Below are 18,609 nucleotides of genomic sequence, written 5' to 3'. Positions count from 1 at the left end.
CGTAGTCCCCGAGGGATATTGTACGCCCGCGAACTCGTATTTAATTAAGGAAAGCCCGACGAATTTATTAGTATCTCGTAAGGACGATTTCGAATTTAGAGACTTGCTGAGATATTTAACACATTGTTATATTATTTCATTATTAGGTACTAATTCTATTAGGTGGACTATCTTTGTCACTGATTATTCCCGTAGAAAATTAATTATTCAAATGCAGTTTCTTCTTGCAAGGAGCGATCGTTACAAATGTGCGTGTCTATGTGAGAATCAGCTTGGAAAATTATTAATGTTTGCAGGCTAATTATATGTTACCTATATTAATTTGAATTAGATAGTGCGTACTTATTCATAATGCGCCTAATTATATTGCGCCTAATTCATAAAAAAGATGGGAATGTAATTAGCTTGAATTTAAGCCAGTCAAACAATTAATATTAAAAAACTATAGATGTGACAACTTTTCTAAAAGTATTCGAATTTCGTAAAAAAAGAACTAATACAGCAATTTAAGGCACTCTATGTAATGGAATTAATTGTGCATAATTCGAATCGAAAAGTATGCTTATAAGAGGTAATATGTTTTGAAATTCCGAAATATACCTGGTATACAGAATAGACATCAAGAGTGCATGCTCATGTCATTTAATGTTACGTTTAATTAATGGCCTAAAGGGGTCGAGGGTGACAATAGCGTTCCGCGTGTACTTTTCTGGAAAATTAATTCGGTAAATATGACCGGGGTCGTTATATACTACATCGCCTGTGTAGCCATCGCGAGAGTGATCATCTCGTAATATTGCATCTACATACCTGGTGTTCCGTACATTGTACGTTTCCTTTTAACTAGAGATTATTTCTTAGAAATCTTAATTGAATAACTTTTGTCCATACAAAAACTTTATATTTAATTTCTTTCATTTTAGATTAGAGCCCTACGAATTTCGTTATTATCGTCCACTAGAATTAAAAATTGTTTATTATTTACCTGCATCATTAAATTTTATATGATTCGTTTATACTTCATTTTTAAAATGATGTGTAACTCGAGAGTTATTTTGATATTCCGAAAATAAAACAAGCGATCTTTTCCGGGACAAAGTACGCAATATCAGGGACACCGTATATGTACATGAGTTGCCACTGCGGTGATTATACGGATTGCATATTGCGCATGTCGCTTACATTTCCGGGCTATGCGTCGTGACTTTCGCAGAGATACCGAAAACTTGCGTCGCACTTAATCGTTTCTGCATTTATGTATATTTTATACGAAAATGTGATAAAGGATGAGACGAAGAGGAGCTTTCCATGATTTTTCACGAAGTACGGCAAATAAATAACGAGATTAACGCATTTCGAAAGAAAATTTAGTAGTATGGTACAGAGAAGATTTATGCACCCCATTTCGCGGAAAATATAACGGCCGTATATTCAAAACGTTTCGATATGTCAAGAGATTCTTTCGGGTCTCCATATTTCATGCAAAAATTCAAAAACGTATATACGTATCTCGCGCAGCAGCTAGTCAACTGAGCTATCCGTCAAAGAATTAAAGAAAAGATATCGCAAAATTGCATTTACTTCGTGAATCTGATTTTTATCCTTTTCAGTTTTAGAATTAGATTTTCGAATACTGTTACAATATAGTTTATAGTCTCACTTAGTGGTTTGGCAGCGCCGGAACAAAGAATTAAAATCGATTACTTTTGTGAGACAAAGTTACTAATATACAAAGTTCGAAACGCCGCGCCGTTACGCCGGTTATCGCGATTGGAAATTCCCGAGCAATTTTCGCTCGGGCTCGATGTTGCGGCAATTAATACCGCTACCAGACTGGAAACTATACAGCTATACGCGAAACAACGCGAGACGTGCGCCCGACGTTTTGGGAGAGGACCCATTAGTATGCGCCGGCCGTTTTGGTTCGGTAACCGCGCCGGTACGGGGCTTCAAATCCCGGGATTACGCGCGTGCGTTCGCTGCCTCTGTACCGGTTATATACGAGACGTTCGATAAAATAGGTGTTCGATACACGTGGCGGTATTCCCTGGCAAATCCTGAAATAATATTCGTTGAACGAAAATATCGCGGGACGGGCAGCGCCTCAGTCCTGATGATCGATTGAATGAAGCGGTCTTGCAACCGTTTCCAAAAATGTAAATGAATAATAAAATCTTCCTCCTCGATTAATCTCAGGTGAATTTTAAGTTTACTAGAATCTGGAGAAGATGGTTTCTAAGATATTTAATGTCGATGCATATAACTGCGTTAAAATTTTCATCAAGGCTTTAAAAAGAAACTGTTTTAATTTTTCTGAATATTAAATATTTTTGTTCGAGAAATATATTTGTTAGTGAACGTGAACGCTTAGTGAACTAAAACCTATAAGCCGGAAATAGACGGGTCAACAGGGCAATCGTCGCGAAACTTATTCGTTTGAAATACACGCGAACTTTTGGGCAGTTTCATTGACATATGCGACACGTTGCATGTGAAATTCGCATTTCACTTCGAATGCGGCGAACGTATTTGCGAATGTAGTTACTGGGATTTTAACGAGATCCGTCGATAAAATTATTCCGGCGGTTATTTGATTTATTGATTAGACATTTCCGCGAGGCGCGAATGCAATTGATTATTGATTAATTTATGATAATGAATTAAATTGGTTTCCTAAATGTGCTATCGTAAAGTTGGAAGACTATATGCAAATAACGTCAATGCTACTTATAAACTTTGCAGAATGTCTCGCAGAATTTCATTCAAATTTTAATTAAATATATCTTTTATTTTTTATCTGATTTTTATTCTTTTTTTTCTACATTTATACAATTTATTTATAGCATGCATATTTTTTTCTAAAGTAGAGTTTTTTTTATTGTTGCATTTTGCATGATGCATTTGTTATTTAAAGAGATTGGTTTTAAAATATATGAAAAGTTGGAAGGTTCAACTTCTGAAAGTATCTTGTGCTTATTTCTTTCTTAGGATAAGATTAGCATGAAATCTCAGAAGCCTCCATACCTCGCGGCGGCGCGAAATAATCTCGGTATAATTTAGCGCACCGGCACGACGACGGATGTGTCGCGCGACTCAACTTAATTACCACGGTTAATGGTGGCAATTAAACGAAGCAATTAAAAGTTTTTCCATACCCGAGTTATCGAAGCTGCGGCTCTGTGAACCCTTTCCCCCCTTTTTCCTGATTAGGCTACGTAGTGCACTTCTGACCGCGATATATTTTATTCGATGTGCAACGCGTGCTAATTTTATTATCGCTTCACCTCCGCTAAAATGGTTTAGATTTTTCGATCGTTATGGATTATCCGTTATCGTTGATTCGTTGTGAGCCAACGGAGATACCTCCATCGTTAAGTTGAATAGGCTACGGCTTATGTGAGCGTTAGCTTTTTAGGCTGTTAAATTTTAAGATCTCTGTTATTTTGGCTTGTTAAAAGAGGTGATTTTTATCCTTTAAAATATTTTATCGTTTACTTTATTAAAAGAATACATTTTTATGATTGTTTATTATATATCAGTTGGTTTGAGAAACGTCAATCCATTTTTTTATCATTCAAAACGATTTTAATATTCGTTAAAGTACATATACCTAAAAATGATAAAATATTATACAAGAATGCAAGAAATTAATAATTGGTAAAGTAGGATAAAAAATTTGTAGAATTGCGAAATTGTTGAATATGAAGAAAATTAACGAACAATCAAACAAAATAAAGGAAACTCATGATCGAATATTTTTTATTACATACTATTGAAGACTTAATGAAGATGAGAGATAAAAGTTAGATAAGTGAGATAAGAAGATTGCGATACTTTTATCTTTGCAAAGTATTAAACTCTATTTTCAAGCTCTCTCGCAGGAATGTTCCGCGCAGTCTTCCGCGACACATTGCGCTACCATTTTCCCTGAAAGATCTCTAAACTCTTGCTAAAGATATGGGTTTAAAAATGCATTTGTCGTCGTCGTCGTCGGCGAGAGTACAGTTCTATCTGCCTAGGAGAGTAACACCCCGCGATATCTAGGTCAAGCGAGACATTTTTCCGACGTTCATACCGACCTTCCACACCTTGAAATTCCACAGCTTGGCTAACTTTAATAAGTACTTAACATTAAATATTCCGCTTGTATAAGTATGCCCCGATTAAAATTCTGTTTGTATAAAGCAGCTGGGAATTAACTTTTCTTAAGGGGAATAAAATTAAAGGTATATCAAGGTACCTTTATTAAATATTAATCATATCTCTTACTCTAAATTTTTGTGACGGAGGACAAGTCAGGCCTGTATTTGTTAAAAATACGCCGTTTTACAGATAAATTTTACGAAGTAATAGGAAAGAGAAAAACATTGTGAGTATTGTTGTATTATGCGTTATATTTTTGTTTTCTACAGTGACTTACATGATTTATGAATACACAGCAGATATCTTATAGAAGATACACAAGCGCGAAGAAGAATTAGCAGCGTTTCGTCAATTTTTTTGTTAATATTTTATGCGATAAGAGATATATTATACAGAGTCACGCTGCTGGGATTCTTTTGGTGAAAACTCAGATTTATACAGACATTTAGGCGAAATACCAGAATACACTGTATGTGATATTATAATTGCGGTATTTTCACTGAATTATATGGTAAATGCATCGTATATGCGCAAAGAGACATTCTTGACAACGCTTTATCAATGATCTTTTTTCACATTTTATAAAATGAAGTGCAATATAATATATATCATATCTCGCGTTGTGCGAATGGTTCTCTTTGTACAAATCCAGATGGTGGACGGTCCGTTTCATTCATGTTCATGTAAATACGTAGATTATTTGATAAGAGATACTATAGAGATACGTGTGCATATATATGTGATGGTGTAATAAGTGTCCCTCAAATAGATCATATAAATGTATGAGTATTTTCCTTAGAGAGTAAATAACATAGTCCACAGATACAACTGTAAGAGAGGTATTACCGGCAACGAAAGTGAAGGTACCTCACTCGAATAAGGCCTGATTCTTAATATGGGTCGCTTCCTGTTTGTTCGCGTTCCTCTTAGAATCTCTGTCATGCATACGAATGACTATTTGCGTCATGCCCATATTTTTTCCGCGTGCCTGTATGACTCTTGAACAAGTTGCAAAGAATAATTTACGAAGAACCGACGCAACTCGAGTAAAGTACCTTCGTAAAACGAAATTCCTTTCCACGAAAATCGAATCCAAGCAAATAGATAACCCGTTTCACTTGTGAACGAACCGAACACTTTTCATGACGGAAACAGATTTTATTTGACGTATCGGATATTCCGATTGAGATACTTCTGTCGATGAAACTATCTTACGTGATCGCGTCGCAAGTGTGTTCTCCTCGTGCGGCCGGTCGAAATTAGAGAGGCTGGTCGGTAGTTTGGCGTGTTCCCTCGGGCTCGTGCGGTCGCGTATTTAGGCCAAGTAATAGGGCGCGCTGTACGCACTGTAGGCGGCGGCATAATAGGGGTAGCCCGAATAGGCCGTGTACGCATAGGGGTAGCTGTATGCGGAGTACGAGAGGGCCGGCGCGGTGTATGCACTGTAAGCGAGCGGCGCTGTGTAAGCCGCGCTCAGCAGCAGCCCTCGCTTGTTCCTGCCCGCTTCCGGCGAGGTGGACTCGGCCCGCGCCGCCGCGGCCGGTTCGATGGATTCCACTCCGGTGGGTTTCGCCTCCGTGAGGGCGACGGCCACCAGGGCGAACAGAGCGATAGCCTGTGGACGTCAAAGAGAAGTATAAAGGCGTGTCACTGCGTTAAAAAGCGTCCGATACGCTCTTTAAAGAACACGTGAAATTGAAAGACTCAGGACTATTGAACTTCCAGTTTTTTAAATTGATGCTTCAAGCTAGCGTAAAATAAAGAAAATGCCTTCTGTTTTTATTATCGATGGTGAGACGAGGGCTTTTTAAACTTGACTCGACATTTCTTTCCATGTTAGAATTGAACAAGTATCGCGAAATGTTACTGTCCGAAAGTCAGTCAAAAATTTTTTGACTATCTATTGATGTTCTTATTACATTAGCTGTTATATTAGCTCAATCTTGATATTACGAAGAGAAATGCAATTATTTTACTCACAGCGAAGTACTTCATGTCTGCTGGCTGTTGAGAGAGGATCGGGAAAGCCTCGGAGAGCTCGAAGATCGAAGATCGATTGATGCTCGTGCTCTCGGGGTGGCGTACTTTTATACGCGCTCAGGCGTACGTGCACCGACTCGCGATTACCGTTTTCGACTGGCGTAATCGCGCATAGCAATTATTGTTCTGGTGACATTGTACGTCAGACGGAGGGAGACGGAGAGCACCATCGCGAATGTAGATGCGAGTGTCGAAGTTGAGCAACCCGTCCTTGGCCGCCGTCCAAACGAAGACGTAAGAATTTTTCGATGCTCCGCCGCCGATCGTCGCATTTAGGAATTCCTGCGATACTTCTGTACTGTCTCGAGCTAGAATAACAGTGAGTTGTTGACGTTTCGGTAGAAACAAAATATAAATAATGCATCCCGGAGACAAATGAGATTCTCAAAAACTGAACTGACCAGTTCCACGAAATAAAAAGGATAGAGAGATCATTGATAAAGTTATAAGTTTATATCACGTGCCTTGTGAATATCAAAATCCAGAAATTTACAAAAAACAGAATTAATCTTTGACTTCTGTGATGCTCAAATGCGATTCGCCCAAACTTTGGAAATATTCCCTTGTGTCCGTCTTTAATTGAAGATATTTTCGATTCTAAATAAAATATGCTCAATCAAACAGTCATTAATATTGAAGTAAGGAAATGCGAAGTTTTTATTTGATAACGGTTGCAAATTTTCGCGGACAATAATGTCAGTATAAAACTGTCGATATCTGCTAATTTATATTCCGTGCAATCGCGGCCGTCACGACAATTTTCACGATACGGCTACGATTTAGCTATTCTAGCCTTGTACCCGATTGGACCCCGTTCGCGGCCGCGGATCCCAAATGGTCCCCGCGCCATTGAGCAGGGCCGAGTGGTGTACGTCTCTCCCGCAGGGTCGCTAATGGTGCCTGAAAATTGCAAGTCCAATAGAATCCAATTTGCCAGTCAGGATTTCTCGACTCGGGTCGTACGAGCTAATCGCGTTAACCCGCGATCGTTTATCGGAAGCGGAATTCTGTTACAATGTTCCGCAACTCGCGGAGACGATAACTCGATATGATCGTTCGAAATGGATTAATCTGAAACGGGTTTTTTTCAGCAAAAATTTAACGCACAGTTTAATTTATATACCAATTTGAAAATAAATCGCGCTTATCCGTTGATGTTTTCACGCAAACTTTGTTGTGAGATTTCAAATTCAATTTCCGGGATATTGAGTCAAAAATGTGTGAAAAGAAAATAGCATTTGGTAGTCATTTATTATAAGTATTCAGAGGAGGTTATTTCCGAGTTTCTCAAAGAATTTGTCATTAAAATATATATCCCGGTTGGTGCGCGGTCACGTAAGAATTCCGTGGAATTCTTGGCATGATTTACCGTCCGAAATTGTTTCGTACGACGACAATGCGAGAGACGAAAAGCACAGGCGATACATGCCTCTCCCGACACAGTAGCTGCAGTAACTTGGCACAAGAGTAACGATCCGTCGTTAATCATATTTTATTCAGGTCCACTTATCGCGCTGGAAACACGGTGTTACGCTCTTTTCAGTGCTGGAGATCAATTTTTCATGAGGGTCTGTCGCTGCAGCCGGTTGCATTGTGTTTTGCGCGCGAAACAACGTGGCGTCGCGGCGCCGAAATTGTGCATCATTTTCGATGATCTCCTTCCGACGACTTCTAACATCTCGGCGATCCCGTCTCGTTGTATCGTAGCACGGCAACATTAAAATAATGTTCTAGAATCCATCCATGAAAATATAGTTCGCGAAGATATATTATTTCTTGTGAAATTCGAAATCTATTTTTGTTTGAACAATTATCACTATTAATCTTTTTGCTAAGAAATAATAGAGTCCATATTTTTAATGAGACAAGAATATTAAGATATATCTTGCAAATTATATAATACTACACAGATATTTGTATTGAATATTACATTTAATATTGGAGGTGATAAATTGTTTAATAGGTACAGAGAAAGCTTCGATTTTCGATCAAAAATATCAAATTAGATATATTCAAACAGTAGTTATATAGCTTATAAGATGCGATATAAAATGGCTGTAACGTAGGATAGCGTTTTAGCACAAGCCATTACTTCTGTTATCTCGCTCATTTTGAGAAAGCTGACGCTTGCAGACGAACAGACGAATAAAGAAGATTTTCGATGAAAATTCGCAGAAAAGTCGCGGGATGGAGGACGGCGTGAGAGGGTGGCTGAGGGTTTGGGCGTCTCGCATTATCCGTCCAAAGTTCCAGTTATTTCCCGCTCTCGACGATGAAAGAAAGCCGCAAGAGGAGAAGAGTGCGAACTTGTTGGCTCGCAGAGGCAAGGCTCGAGTAATATCGCGGCATCGCAAAGCGGCGACGTTGGTCGGGGGCAGTTTGTCAGGGTGGATGTCGGAGGGGTGTCGGAGGAGTGTTTTTCATATAAACGCTGATTGCTAGCCACATTTTTATCCGCGTCGCGTCGGTATTAGCATACCGAGTCGCTTCGTCGACTTGGATGCTAAGGAGAGTAATCTTTGTAGGAATATTCGCCACCGGCAACGATGAGATTATCGCGATTTTATTTATATTTACTGCTTGCAGCTTTATTTTTGCTACTCTTTATTTTCTTATGGGATAAAGATACAAGAGAATAAGAATACAATATTTGTGAAATGAAATTGAGTATAAGAGTTATTTAATCCTAAAAGATTTTATTATTAAAATAATATCAGTATCTGATTTTAATCCTTTTTTTTTCAAATAAAATAGAATATCAGAAAAATTTTACAGGAACCTAGAAACTCAAAAATGTTTTAAATTTATAAAAAAGTGCATCAGTTATTCTTTTTTCTTCTAAAACTTTCATAGAAATAACGACTAGATTTAAAATCTTTTGCTTAATTAGTAGAAAATTTATAGGTATTAATAATAAATTAAAGCTATAGCTAAAAAATTAATTAATAATATTTTTTGCGTTATTTTTCTTACATATAAATTCTATAAAAATGATAATGCGATAAAGACGATATATAGTTATTTATGCATACACGTGAAACGACGATCTCGACTATGTGAGGAAAATCCGTCGATTGCGGCAGTTATTTCGTTTCTTTCCCATAGGACTCTGATTGGCTATTCGACATGCTCGCTTCGTAAACCGAAAATAAAAAGGACTCTAAAACGAGCGTAAACCTGCGCTATTTCGTCTGTCGGGGGGCGAGTAAAGAATCTCTCGCCGTTCGCGTTTTTTCCCGACACGAAGGAGATTTCTGCATCTGAAGTATCGATATTTAAACCGTATTCAGTGCATTTTGGAGATGGAGAAATAATACCGTAATGTTACATTCTGAAATAGGAAAGAAGTTATATGTTTAAAAAATGTGAAAAATGTAATTTTATTTAGTTGTCAGGGACATAGTAGTCAGGGCAATAAAAGAACGAAATGATAATACGTGTAATGTCGGCAAATGTTTCTTTATTTTCTAAAAGAGAATATGAGCTCATACACAATGAGAGGAATAAAGGAGCAAGGAATTAAACATATAGAGAGAATTGTCAGAGAATCAAGACCATCAAGACCGTCTTGAAAAAAAATGCGACTATGACATTTTCTCTATGTTTAATTCCTTGTTTCTTATTCCTCTCGTTGTGCGTGAGTTCTATTTTTTTTTTTTTTTTTTTTTTTTTGAGATAATGATTAAGAATTTAATCTGTTGATTGCAGGAAAAAAATTGTCTTGAAAGAAATATTTATTTTTTTCTAATATTTTGTTTGCAGGATGAATGCCATAAAACGCAAAAAGAATGGCGCTTAAATTTTTTTCCTTCTCTTCCGATGTTTCATGATGAAGAAGCTCTCGTAATTGTCTAGGCGCGGACATTCGTCATTTTCCGACTTCATCGCTTTTTTCGTACTCCTCTTCAGTCGCTTTTCTCCATTTGAAATTCCGGTAGCGACTCGGCCCCATAAGTAGCTCGGTGTCCCTGATGCCGTGTCGTCGCAACCCGTATACGTAATACCGCTGCTATACGCGCTGTTTGCTGTCCACGATGTCATACTCGTTACAACACAGCTCGTGTAAACTTCCGATGCAGATGCGTATGTATTTCGTTGGACGAATGTACACGCTGTTCCGGACAGGGTGCCATAATCGGATGATATTAGAGTATTTTTAGACCATATATACATATACATAGAAAGAGAGAAGGAAATTATTAATAAACGTATTCAATCTAAGCGAAAAATTAAAACATTTAATATTAATAGTACTAACATAGCAAATGTATATAATGATAAGAATCTGGTATTACTATCTAATCTAATGTATTAATATCTCTTCCTGTTTTCGTCGATTTTTTCAGAATATACGGTCTTCAGATGGCATGTCCTACGACATTGTTTCGTAGTTCTTTTAAGATCTCTTATCCTCATTGTGAATTTCCGCTATATATCCATTCCTTTCTGTTTTTCACATTGCGCGTTTGTCTTATCCTCTTTTCGCTTCTTTCTGCTTTATCCTTTTGCCTCTTTGCGTTTGTCTCTTTCTTTCTCTTATTCTCTTTTTCTATTTCAACTAGTAGCAGTCGACGCACGTCGATCCTCCATGAGAGGTTGCTTCCCTTTGTCATTGTCGTTTTTGCGAAGTCGTCGTTGCGCTACGTTTTTTGTATACCTTCAGGCGAGCGGAAAATGCAAGAAGAGTCTGAAAGAGACCTATTTTGATACCTATTATCTTATACTATGCCTCATATTCCTTTTCACACGTGTGAGAAAAAAATAACAAAGTTATTTTTTTAGTAGTAGCTTTTTAGAAATAATCAAGTGATTAAATTGGTTTTTTGTTATAATTTTTCATATAAATATATATTCTTTTATAATTTTTTAAATTAAAACAATTTTTAAATTTTTTTATGAACGCTCTAAACTCTAGCTGCATGAATTGTTTTCATTGGAGAAGTTTTATAGGAAATTTGAATCGACTGCTCTAGTCTAGATGATCGAATTTAAAAGTTTGCGATGCTCGAGAATTATCGGGGACGAGGAGCATCAATGAATAATCCTCGCAGTCGGGATGAAACGATTCATTCGATCGATCCCGGCCGGTCAGTCGGTCGGTCGGTCGGGTTAAGGTTTTTTTAAATAAATGTCGAAAGTCAACTTATTGTGAACGACGACGACGGTGGCGACCGATATTTGATTTCCGTGCATATTTGCGTTGCCGGAATCCGCAATATAGCTTTCCCGATCAAATGGGAAGTCGAATGGCGTTGATCCCGTTGGTTAGTTGGTCGATTGCTGCTTCGGTATCGGACTCCGAATCACAATTTGAATCGGATCGCCGCGAATCGATTTTCATTCGGGGGACAATTTTAAATTCATTATAGATAAGCACCAAACGGAGTATCTCGGAATAGAAGCATCGATATTTCATTGTCTTAACTAAATGGTAGAGTAAAGGACAATTGACTATCGGGTATTAGATAAAATGTCTCTTTTATCGATGAATTTTTCTCCCGTCAATTCGGAGTCAATTTTCCCTTATAATGAAAAGTAAGCTTTAAAAATAGATAATATTCTACATTTAAACTACTTCCATTAATTATACAAATGTTTAGATTTTTTAAATAAGAATTTCGTTATTACTGTCTACTAAATTCATTTGATTAATTAATTAATTTTAATTGTAAATTGGATTTATAAGACAATTATTTGTAGTTTGAAATGACACAAGAAACTAAATTTTTAGAAATTAAATTTTAACAAACTAAATTTTAACTCTATGGGTAAGGTTAAAAAGATAGTACATATTAACATTTTGTATTTTAGTTCATTTTGAGTTATCCTTGTCAGCAATAATTTAATTTAAGCCTTGATTCTCTGTTCTAAATTTTTCATTATATAATTAATTAGGAAATAAACAATAAGCTTGTATTTTCAAGAAATATTATATCTTTGATCAAAAGATCTATGAAATAAATACCATTAATCTGGAAACACTTTGTGGAAAACAATTAGAAGTATCGTTTTAGGCTAACAAACGGAATAGCTCCGGCCAGGAAAAGAATAAAGGAGAGTATCGGATTGCTTAATGCGGCAGGGTAAAGGATAGAGGAGACTGAAAATTGCACGGCGTTAAGTGAAAGTCGTAATAACGCCGGCTTAAGGTTTCGCGAGTAGAAGCGAAACCCTATCTCTTTCGTTTCCCAGAGGATAGAGGAGGAGAGGTCCTGTCTGCCGACGTGCGTGCGGAGGACAGAGGTCGGGTGAGCGTTAGGACGGGATCGATAACGCCGGAAACTGCGTGCCTCGAGAGGGTCCTCTCTCGCGGGTGCCCTCTCTCGCGTTTCCACTTTCGTCCTCTTCCATACCTCTCGAAGCCCTCGGGAGAAGGAGGGAGACTTTGTTTCACGATGACGGAGTGGATTTCCGTTCGTCGGATGGCCGCTCGAAAATAATTGCGCGAACCTCCGGATTCCATGAGAGAACAATGTGCCGCAACACCTCGTCCTCCACCTCCGCTTGCCTTCTCTTCTTTCCCATGTTACCTCCATCCACGTTTCCTACCTTCATTCGCTCTTGCCGTCGGTCGGAGACCGAATGTTATTCTGAAAGGGGGTGGCGAACGACGCGGAATGAGATAAGCCACTCGTAAGAGAGATTCTGTTGCGGCAGATAAATCATCCGGTCAACATACTTGATAAGCCGTGCTAAAAGCGTTGACTGTCGTGACGCGAGCTTATTGCGATTTGTTGCAGTTGATATATTAATTTCTGATTCTCAAGACTTCCGTTAACTGTACAAAGATTTAGGTCTTTTTGATACTATTAAGTGTGTTTAGTTTTAGTAATAACATTGTTATTAATAATCTTTGAAAGTAAAAAATTGATAATTGCTTAAAATAATTATTAGTAATGGTAATACTTGTGTTGTAACAGATATCAAGAATTTTAGTGCTTAAGTTTTAAGTAGATTATTAAGACAACAAAAATATATAAAACAAAGTTAATAATTTGTACAAGCACAACTATTTAATTTCTTTTCATAAAAATGAAAAGGATTAGTTACATAATCTCATTTAGCTATTACGAATAACGGATTCGTATTTGCGGGCTAAAGACTTCTTCAAAGAAATTCCTCAACTCTGATGGAATCATCGAACAATTATAGAAGACGGGGGTGGCGCACTGACGTTATCGGACACATCGCAAAACACACTCGTCTTCTTCGAAAGTGGCATCAGGATTTTCGGCGGACCGCGAAATATGTCGGCATCGATTCAACATGTCCAAAAATAATTTCCTCGGCGGATGGGAGACGCGCGATTCGTCGGCGGAAGCGCAACTTCTCAGATGTTATACCTCGGTAACGTCGCGTCGCGTCACCAATCGCATAGCGAGAGTGAAAGAGAAGGATCGCGACAGTGAGAGACGGAGAACATTTATTTCTTATAAAACGTTGTTCCCCTCCGACTCGCGTTGAGAGCCGCGAAGAAAGCTCTTTTGAAATCCAAGAGCGTCGACGTCCCCCGGGGATGATACGGTTTTCTCGCAGAAGGATCTCCCCCTGGATTTCTGTACGCGTTCGCACGACCGAAACGCATCATAAGAAATTTTTCGCGATTTCGTTGACGTTGCGAGCGAGGAACCGGAGTGGATGGGGTACGAAATGCGTAATGGCAAAATTAATATTAATGGTGACTCCAAATATTCTTGGAACTTGACAATGTATAATACATTCAGCTTAAAAGAGCAGTTACTATATTATTCTTTTCTAGTTTGAAGAATAGTGTATTGTATGGAATATTATAACTCGTTTTTAAAAAGAAAATTTAAAAAAAAGATGAAAGGAAGAGAAACGAGACCATGCAGTATTTCTTTTTCAAAAGAAGAGACGATTTTAGATCATGTTCTGGATCTTATATTTCTTTGCGCGCGCGCGCGCACACACACACACACACACACACACACACACATTTGTGAGGTTTAACAAATATAGATTTTCTCTATAGAGGATCTCGATGTTCTCTAAATATACGGTATTCCGAGATATCGGACGGTCGATCACAATCATTTTCGCCAGATTCTGTCGTGGAGACAGACGCACAATGTTTCCGGTCGGTGGGATATGATACCATTTGTCGAACTCCAGCGCGGCCAATATAGCCGCGAACTGGAAAATGTTTCAAAATTTATGAGCTCGGACCGAAAAGGGGCGAAATGTGCACAGGCTGGTCGGCATGAGCAGGCAGTATAATACCAGCAGCACGAGAAATGGAGTAAATGGTATACGTACATATACCGAGAATAGTTCGCTCGGACGAATTATTCGATTATCCTCGAGCTGAATAACGATCACTGGAAAATGATAAAAACGTCTAAACAACTTAGATTTTTATTAAGTTAACCATCTATGTACGATACATATGATAAGAGTTTGAAAAGATATTTTGCTTTCTTCCTCGCTGAATCCAATTATTGCTCGATAGAATAAGAGTAACAAAAATAGCAATTTTAAAGATATTATTCTGTCATATTTGAAAAAATTGATAAAATGTCAAATCAGAATTTTGTAATATTAAAAGTTAAAATATTAAATCAATATTTACTTGTGAATAAAGATATTTTAAAGTATATAGCATTTTAAATTATAAAGTATTAAAAGGTTATACATATATCAAAGGTAGGATTCAATTAACATGAATAAAATTTATAATTAAATTTTATTCATATAGCACATATTAACTTTAGCTTTCATTTTTTTATTTAAAAATCTCTTTAATCTCTTTTGAAGATATTTTGAGGCATTTTTAATATACTGTGGATAAACGGCACTTGTCAGAGGTCAATGATCGGGCACGAGAGCAAAGCTACGCAGATTTTTGAACGCAGCATTAAACGTATATACGTGTACGCTAAATTTTTTATTCGATCGGCTTGAGGTTGGTGGATTGGGTAAAAGTTAGCAAGAGTCGGCGGATCGACCAAACGTGGATGCGCTTTTGCGACGTCAGTCTGAAGCACCTGTTACACCGCGTTGGGAAAGTTAGTCATCGTAAACTTCTCTCGATCGCACGATACAGTTGGCGTTTTCATAAAGCGTCAATAACTTTTGTAGTTTTGCGCTTATACCGTTCGCTCTCGCTGCGAGTGGAACTTGAAGAATCCCGTAAGTTACAAGTCAATCGCAGGGAGATCGAGTTTTTCGATTGCACAACGGGAAGCTGCCAATAATATATTCTATGGCTGTCTCGAAAATAAAATCGTTCCATATATATCTTCTTTGACTAACTTAAAATAGGCTTTTCTTCAATAAACAGTCGAGATATCGTAAATTTTTGTCTTTAACATTAAATGTACTCATAATTGTATGTAGATATTAAGTTGAATCAAATCTTTTTGTAGTAAATTAATAGAGCTCGTTTGAAATTTGAAATCGGTTAAAAATAAAATTTCGTGATGCAATTACATTTACTGAAGAATCGAAGACAGCATTACTGAGAAAATAAAACAAACATAAAAGATTATCTATGAAAGTGAATGATTTTTTTCTTGTTTTATTCTCGCTGAGGAGAGATGTCAAGGGCATATCGATGCCATTGGTCTCGAAAGTGTAGTCGCCACCGGAAGTCGCGCCTTCGGCCGTGGGCGGGGTCACAGGCTCGAAAGCAAAAGTGACGAGCCCCGCTTACTCGGCAGTTTCAATTAAGCATCGAAGCTTTTGCCGGCGAAGCACGCAATCTCGCCTTTTCTTCTCGGCTGTCTTTCCCTTTTAGATAGCTTATCCATAAAATTTAGGGAGAGGGAAAGTTTAAGGAGTGGGGAAAATTTTGCCGAGCTCTTGCTAATTAAGATCGATTAGCTATTACAGTTTATCGCGATCAGCAACGACAACGATCGAGTTTAGTTTTGTTAGTTTGACATTGATAAATTTTGAATATATCAGTTCATTGCAGGATAAATACACATCGTATCGAATAGCTTCATCATGCATTAATTAATCACGAGTTGATTCGTTTAAAGATACCTACAATTCAGGTAAATGTGAAACGAGTGATTAAAATAGTATGAAATTAAGATGAGTAATGACAGAAAGACACACTGTTGAAAATAGAGGTCCTGTGTGTTAAAAAAAGTCCTTGTTAAATGTTTTGTGTAAAATAATCAACACATACGTGTGTAGATTTAACATATGCCTGCTATGTTAATTGAATTTTATACAAATTCAAAGTGTAAAATAATTAAAATAACTTAAAAAATATGTTAAAGTAACACAATTTGAACGTATTTATTAAATGTGTTAAAATTTACAGAAAAAGAATGTTGATTTTACTCTATAAAAGAAGTAGGAATAAAAATTTACAGAAATAGAGTGTTGATTTTATCTTACAATCTCAACTTCAACATAAAAGTTATGTTAATTGTACACATAATTAACTTCAAATTACGATCAGAATTACATTTCCTTTCTGTTGAAATATTTTAACATAATATCAGTGTTACCACTTAACACATCCATATTATGTTAAACTAACACAAAAATTTGAGTGGACCGTTTTGGACATGTGATTTATGTTATATTTAACATAAATTTTCCAACAGTGCATATATTGTTACACTATTATACATTATGTACATTATAAATATTCGCAATATTGTAGTTAGCAAGTTTTGAAAAATGTTTAACAATTCCATTACGCATCATTGCATCAATTTTAATGAGCTTTAATCAGTTCTTTCATTTGACACCAATTCTTGACTGTTGAAGTTAAGCAATAATTTAAAAATGATTTAAAATTTTAAACCGAAGATTACGCTGCGAGGTGAGCGCTAAGAAAGTTGAGCGTCGTTTAAAATTGCGAAAGTTTTATGGCGTTTACATTCTTCAAGTACGTATTTTTCACACTGATTGTGAGAATACATTGCCAACTTTTTCCGGAAAAAAAGCGAAATCAGATAAAATATTAATGAGCCGTATAATTTTGTTTTTATCGAAATGATTTCTATCGACTTATTTTTTATTATGTCTTATTAAAACTGATGGATTTATTACTAAATTTTTTACAAAAATTATATTGTGGTCGTATTTTATTTATTTTAAGGTTTCCAATCTTATAGCATTGAATAATGAGAATTTTTTTTTATAAATAAATGTGAAATTCTTGTTGAAGATAATACCAAATTGAAACATTGCTCAGCCTCTTCTGAAAATTAAATTAGCCTACCTTTTTAACACTGATTTTCAAAAAGCAAAAGACTACTCTCTTTGACTACTCTCTGGCGCCGATGCGCGACGTTACGATGACATTTAGAGTGTCGAGCGAGTTTCCGCTCTCTACCTTGCTTCTTCCACGTTTGCTTGGACGGATGGCTCTTCATTGAACGTCGTTGTCTTCGTCGTCGTCGTTGTCGACGTCAACGTAGACGTCGGCGCGGCCGTCAAAGGTCGCCACGGTATAAATACCTCTGGCGCCGCCGTCGTCCCGATTTTTCCCCCTTTTGACTCCTCGCCCTCTCGACTCGCTTACACCCAGCCTAAATCTTCCCCCTTTCGTTTACAACTTTCCTGCCCTCCGCTGCGCCGCTCTCGAAATTTGCAGAGACGTATCTTTAACTGTATCAGGTTTTGGAGCGAAGTTAAACGTAAAAATAAAATATACGAGAGGTAAGAAAGAGAATATGAGTTTCCTCGGAGAACCGTGCAGAGATTCGTATATGTTTGAGGGCAAAGTTGAGAGCACAGCTCTTACACATTATTGAAGTTCAGCCAGGCAAGCTCGAAGCTACGCAACGAGAACTCGTCGAGACTCCCTGGCGGGACGGCGAGACGTTGATAGATCGCTTGCCGTTGTCGCGGAGCGAGTCGCATCCGGTCTTCATACGCGGCGGATAAAGCCAAGTTCGATATCAAACTAGATACGATGTACAAGGTGAAGCGACGAAAAAGTACGCCTCTATAAAAATTTCTTGAACTCGCGGATTCTCGAACCGCGGTTGTAAATGTAACATATAAGCGTACGTGTTATGCAAATCACGAAAGTTCCCATCGACTACGAATTCCTCGAAAAATTTGGTGTAATGCCTTTCCAGCATAAACTTGATTCGGCGTCATTTTTTTTCAGCATTTTCAGCTTTGAATATATCTCGATATATATAGTCAAATCTTTAAATTAAAACTGCATTTCATAGAACTCTTGAATATTGAAATATCCATTAATATATAATCTTATGTAATCAAGACTTAAGATGATTTAAATATTGTAATCACTGACATTTTAAATTATTAAAGTTCATTGAGATGTCAATACCATTTTGCATTGAAATACGTTTATAATCCTCTTTAGAGTTCGGCTTCCATTATCTCTAGTTCCACGAAAGTGCGTGACTTTCGAGACACCCCGAGGCTATCCGATAATACTGTTAATGCATATCGTTCTGCATATTA

General features: G+C 37.3%; 2 protein-coding genes across 5 annotated transcripts in view; one reads left to right on the top strand and one right to left on the bottom strand.

Moving 5' to 3' along the window:
* The window catches only part of Bsk (mitogen-activated protein kinase dJNK), a 153,255-nt gene that overhangs the window by 58,164 nt on the left and 76,482 nt on the right, over positions 1-18,609 (top strand). The gene's annotated exons all lie outside the window — the stretch shown is intronic.
* Positions 4,375-6,282, bottom strand: LOC139822101 (uncharacterized). Its single transcript, XM_071793699.1, has 2 exons — positions 6,124-6,282; positions 4,375-5,758 (listed from the first exon to the last, which is right to left on the bottom strand). Exons 1-2 carry the CDS (start codon positions 6,136-6,138, stop codon positions 5,459-5,461), a joined length of 315 nt encoding a protein of 104 aa, XP_071649800.1. The 5' UTR covers positions 6,139-6,282; the 3' UTR covers positions 4,375-5,458.

The sequence above is a fragment of the Temnothorax longispinosus genome, chromosome 1 (assembly GCF_030848805.1).
Source record: "Temnothorax longispinosus isolate EJ_2023e chromosome 1, Tlon_JGU_v1, whole genome shotgun sequence".
Taxonomy (NCBI): Eukaryota; Metazoa; Arthropoda; class Insecta; order Hymenoptera; family Formicidae; genus Temnothorax; species Temnothorax longispinosus.
This window is presented reverse-complemented; position numbering and strand designations above follow the sequence as displayed.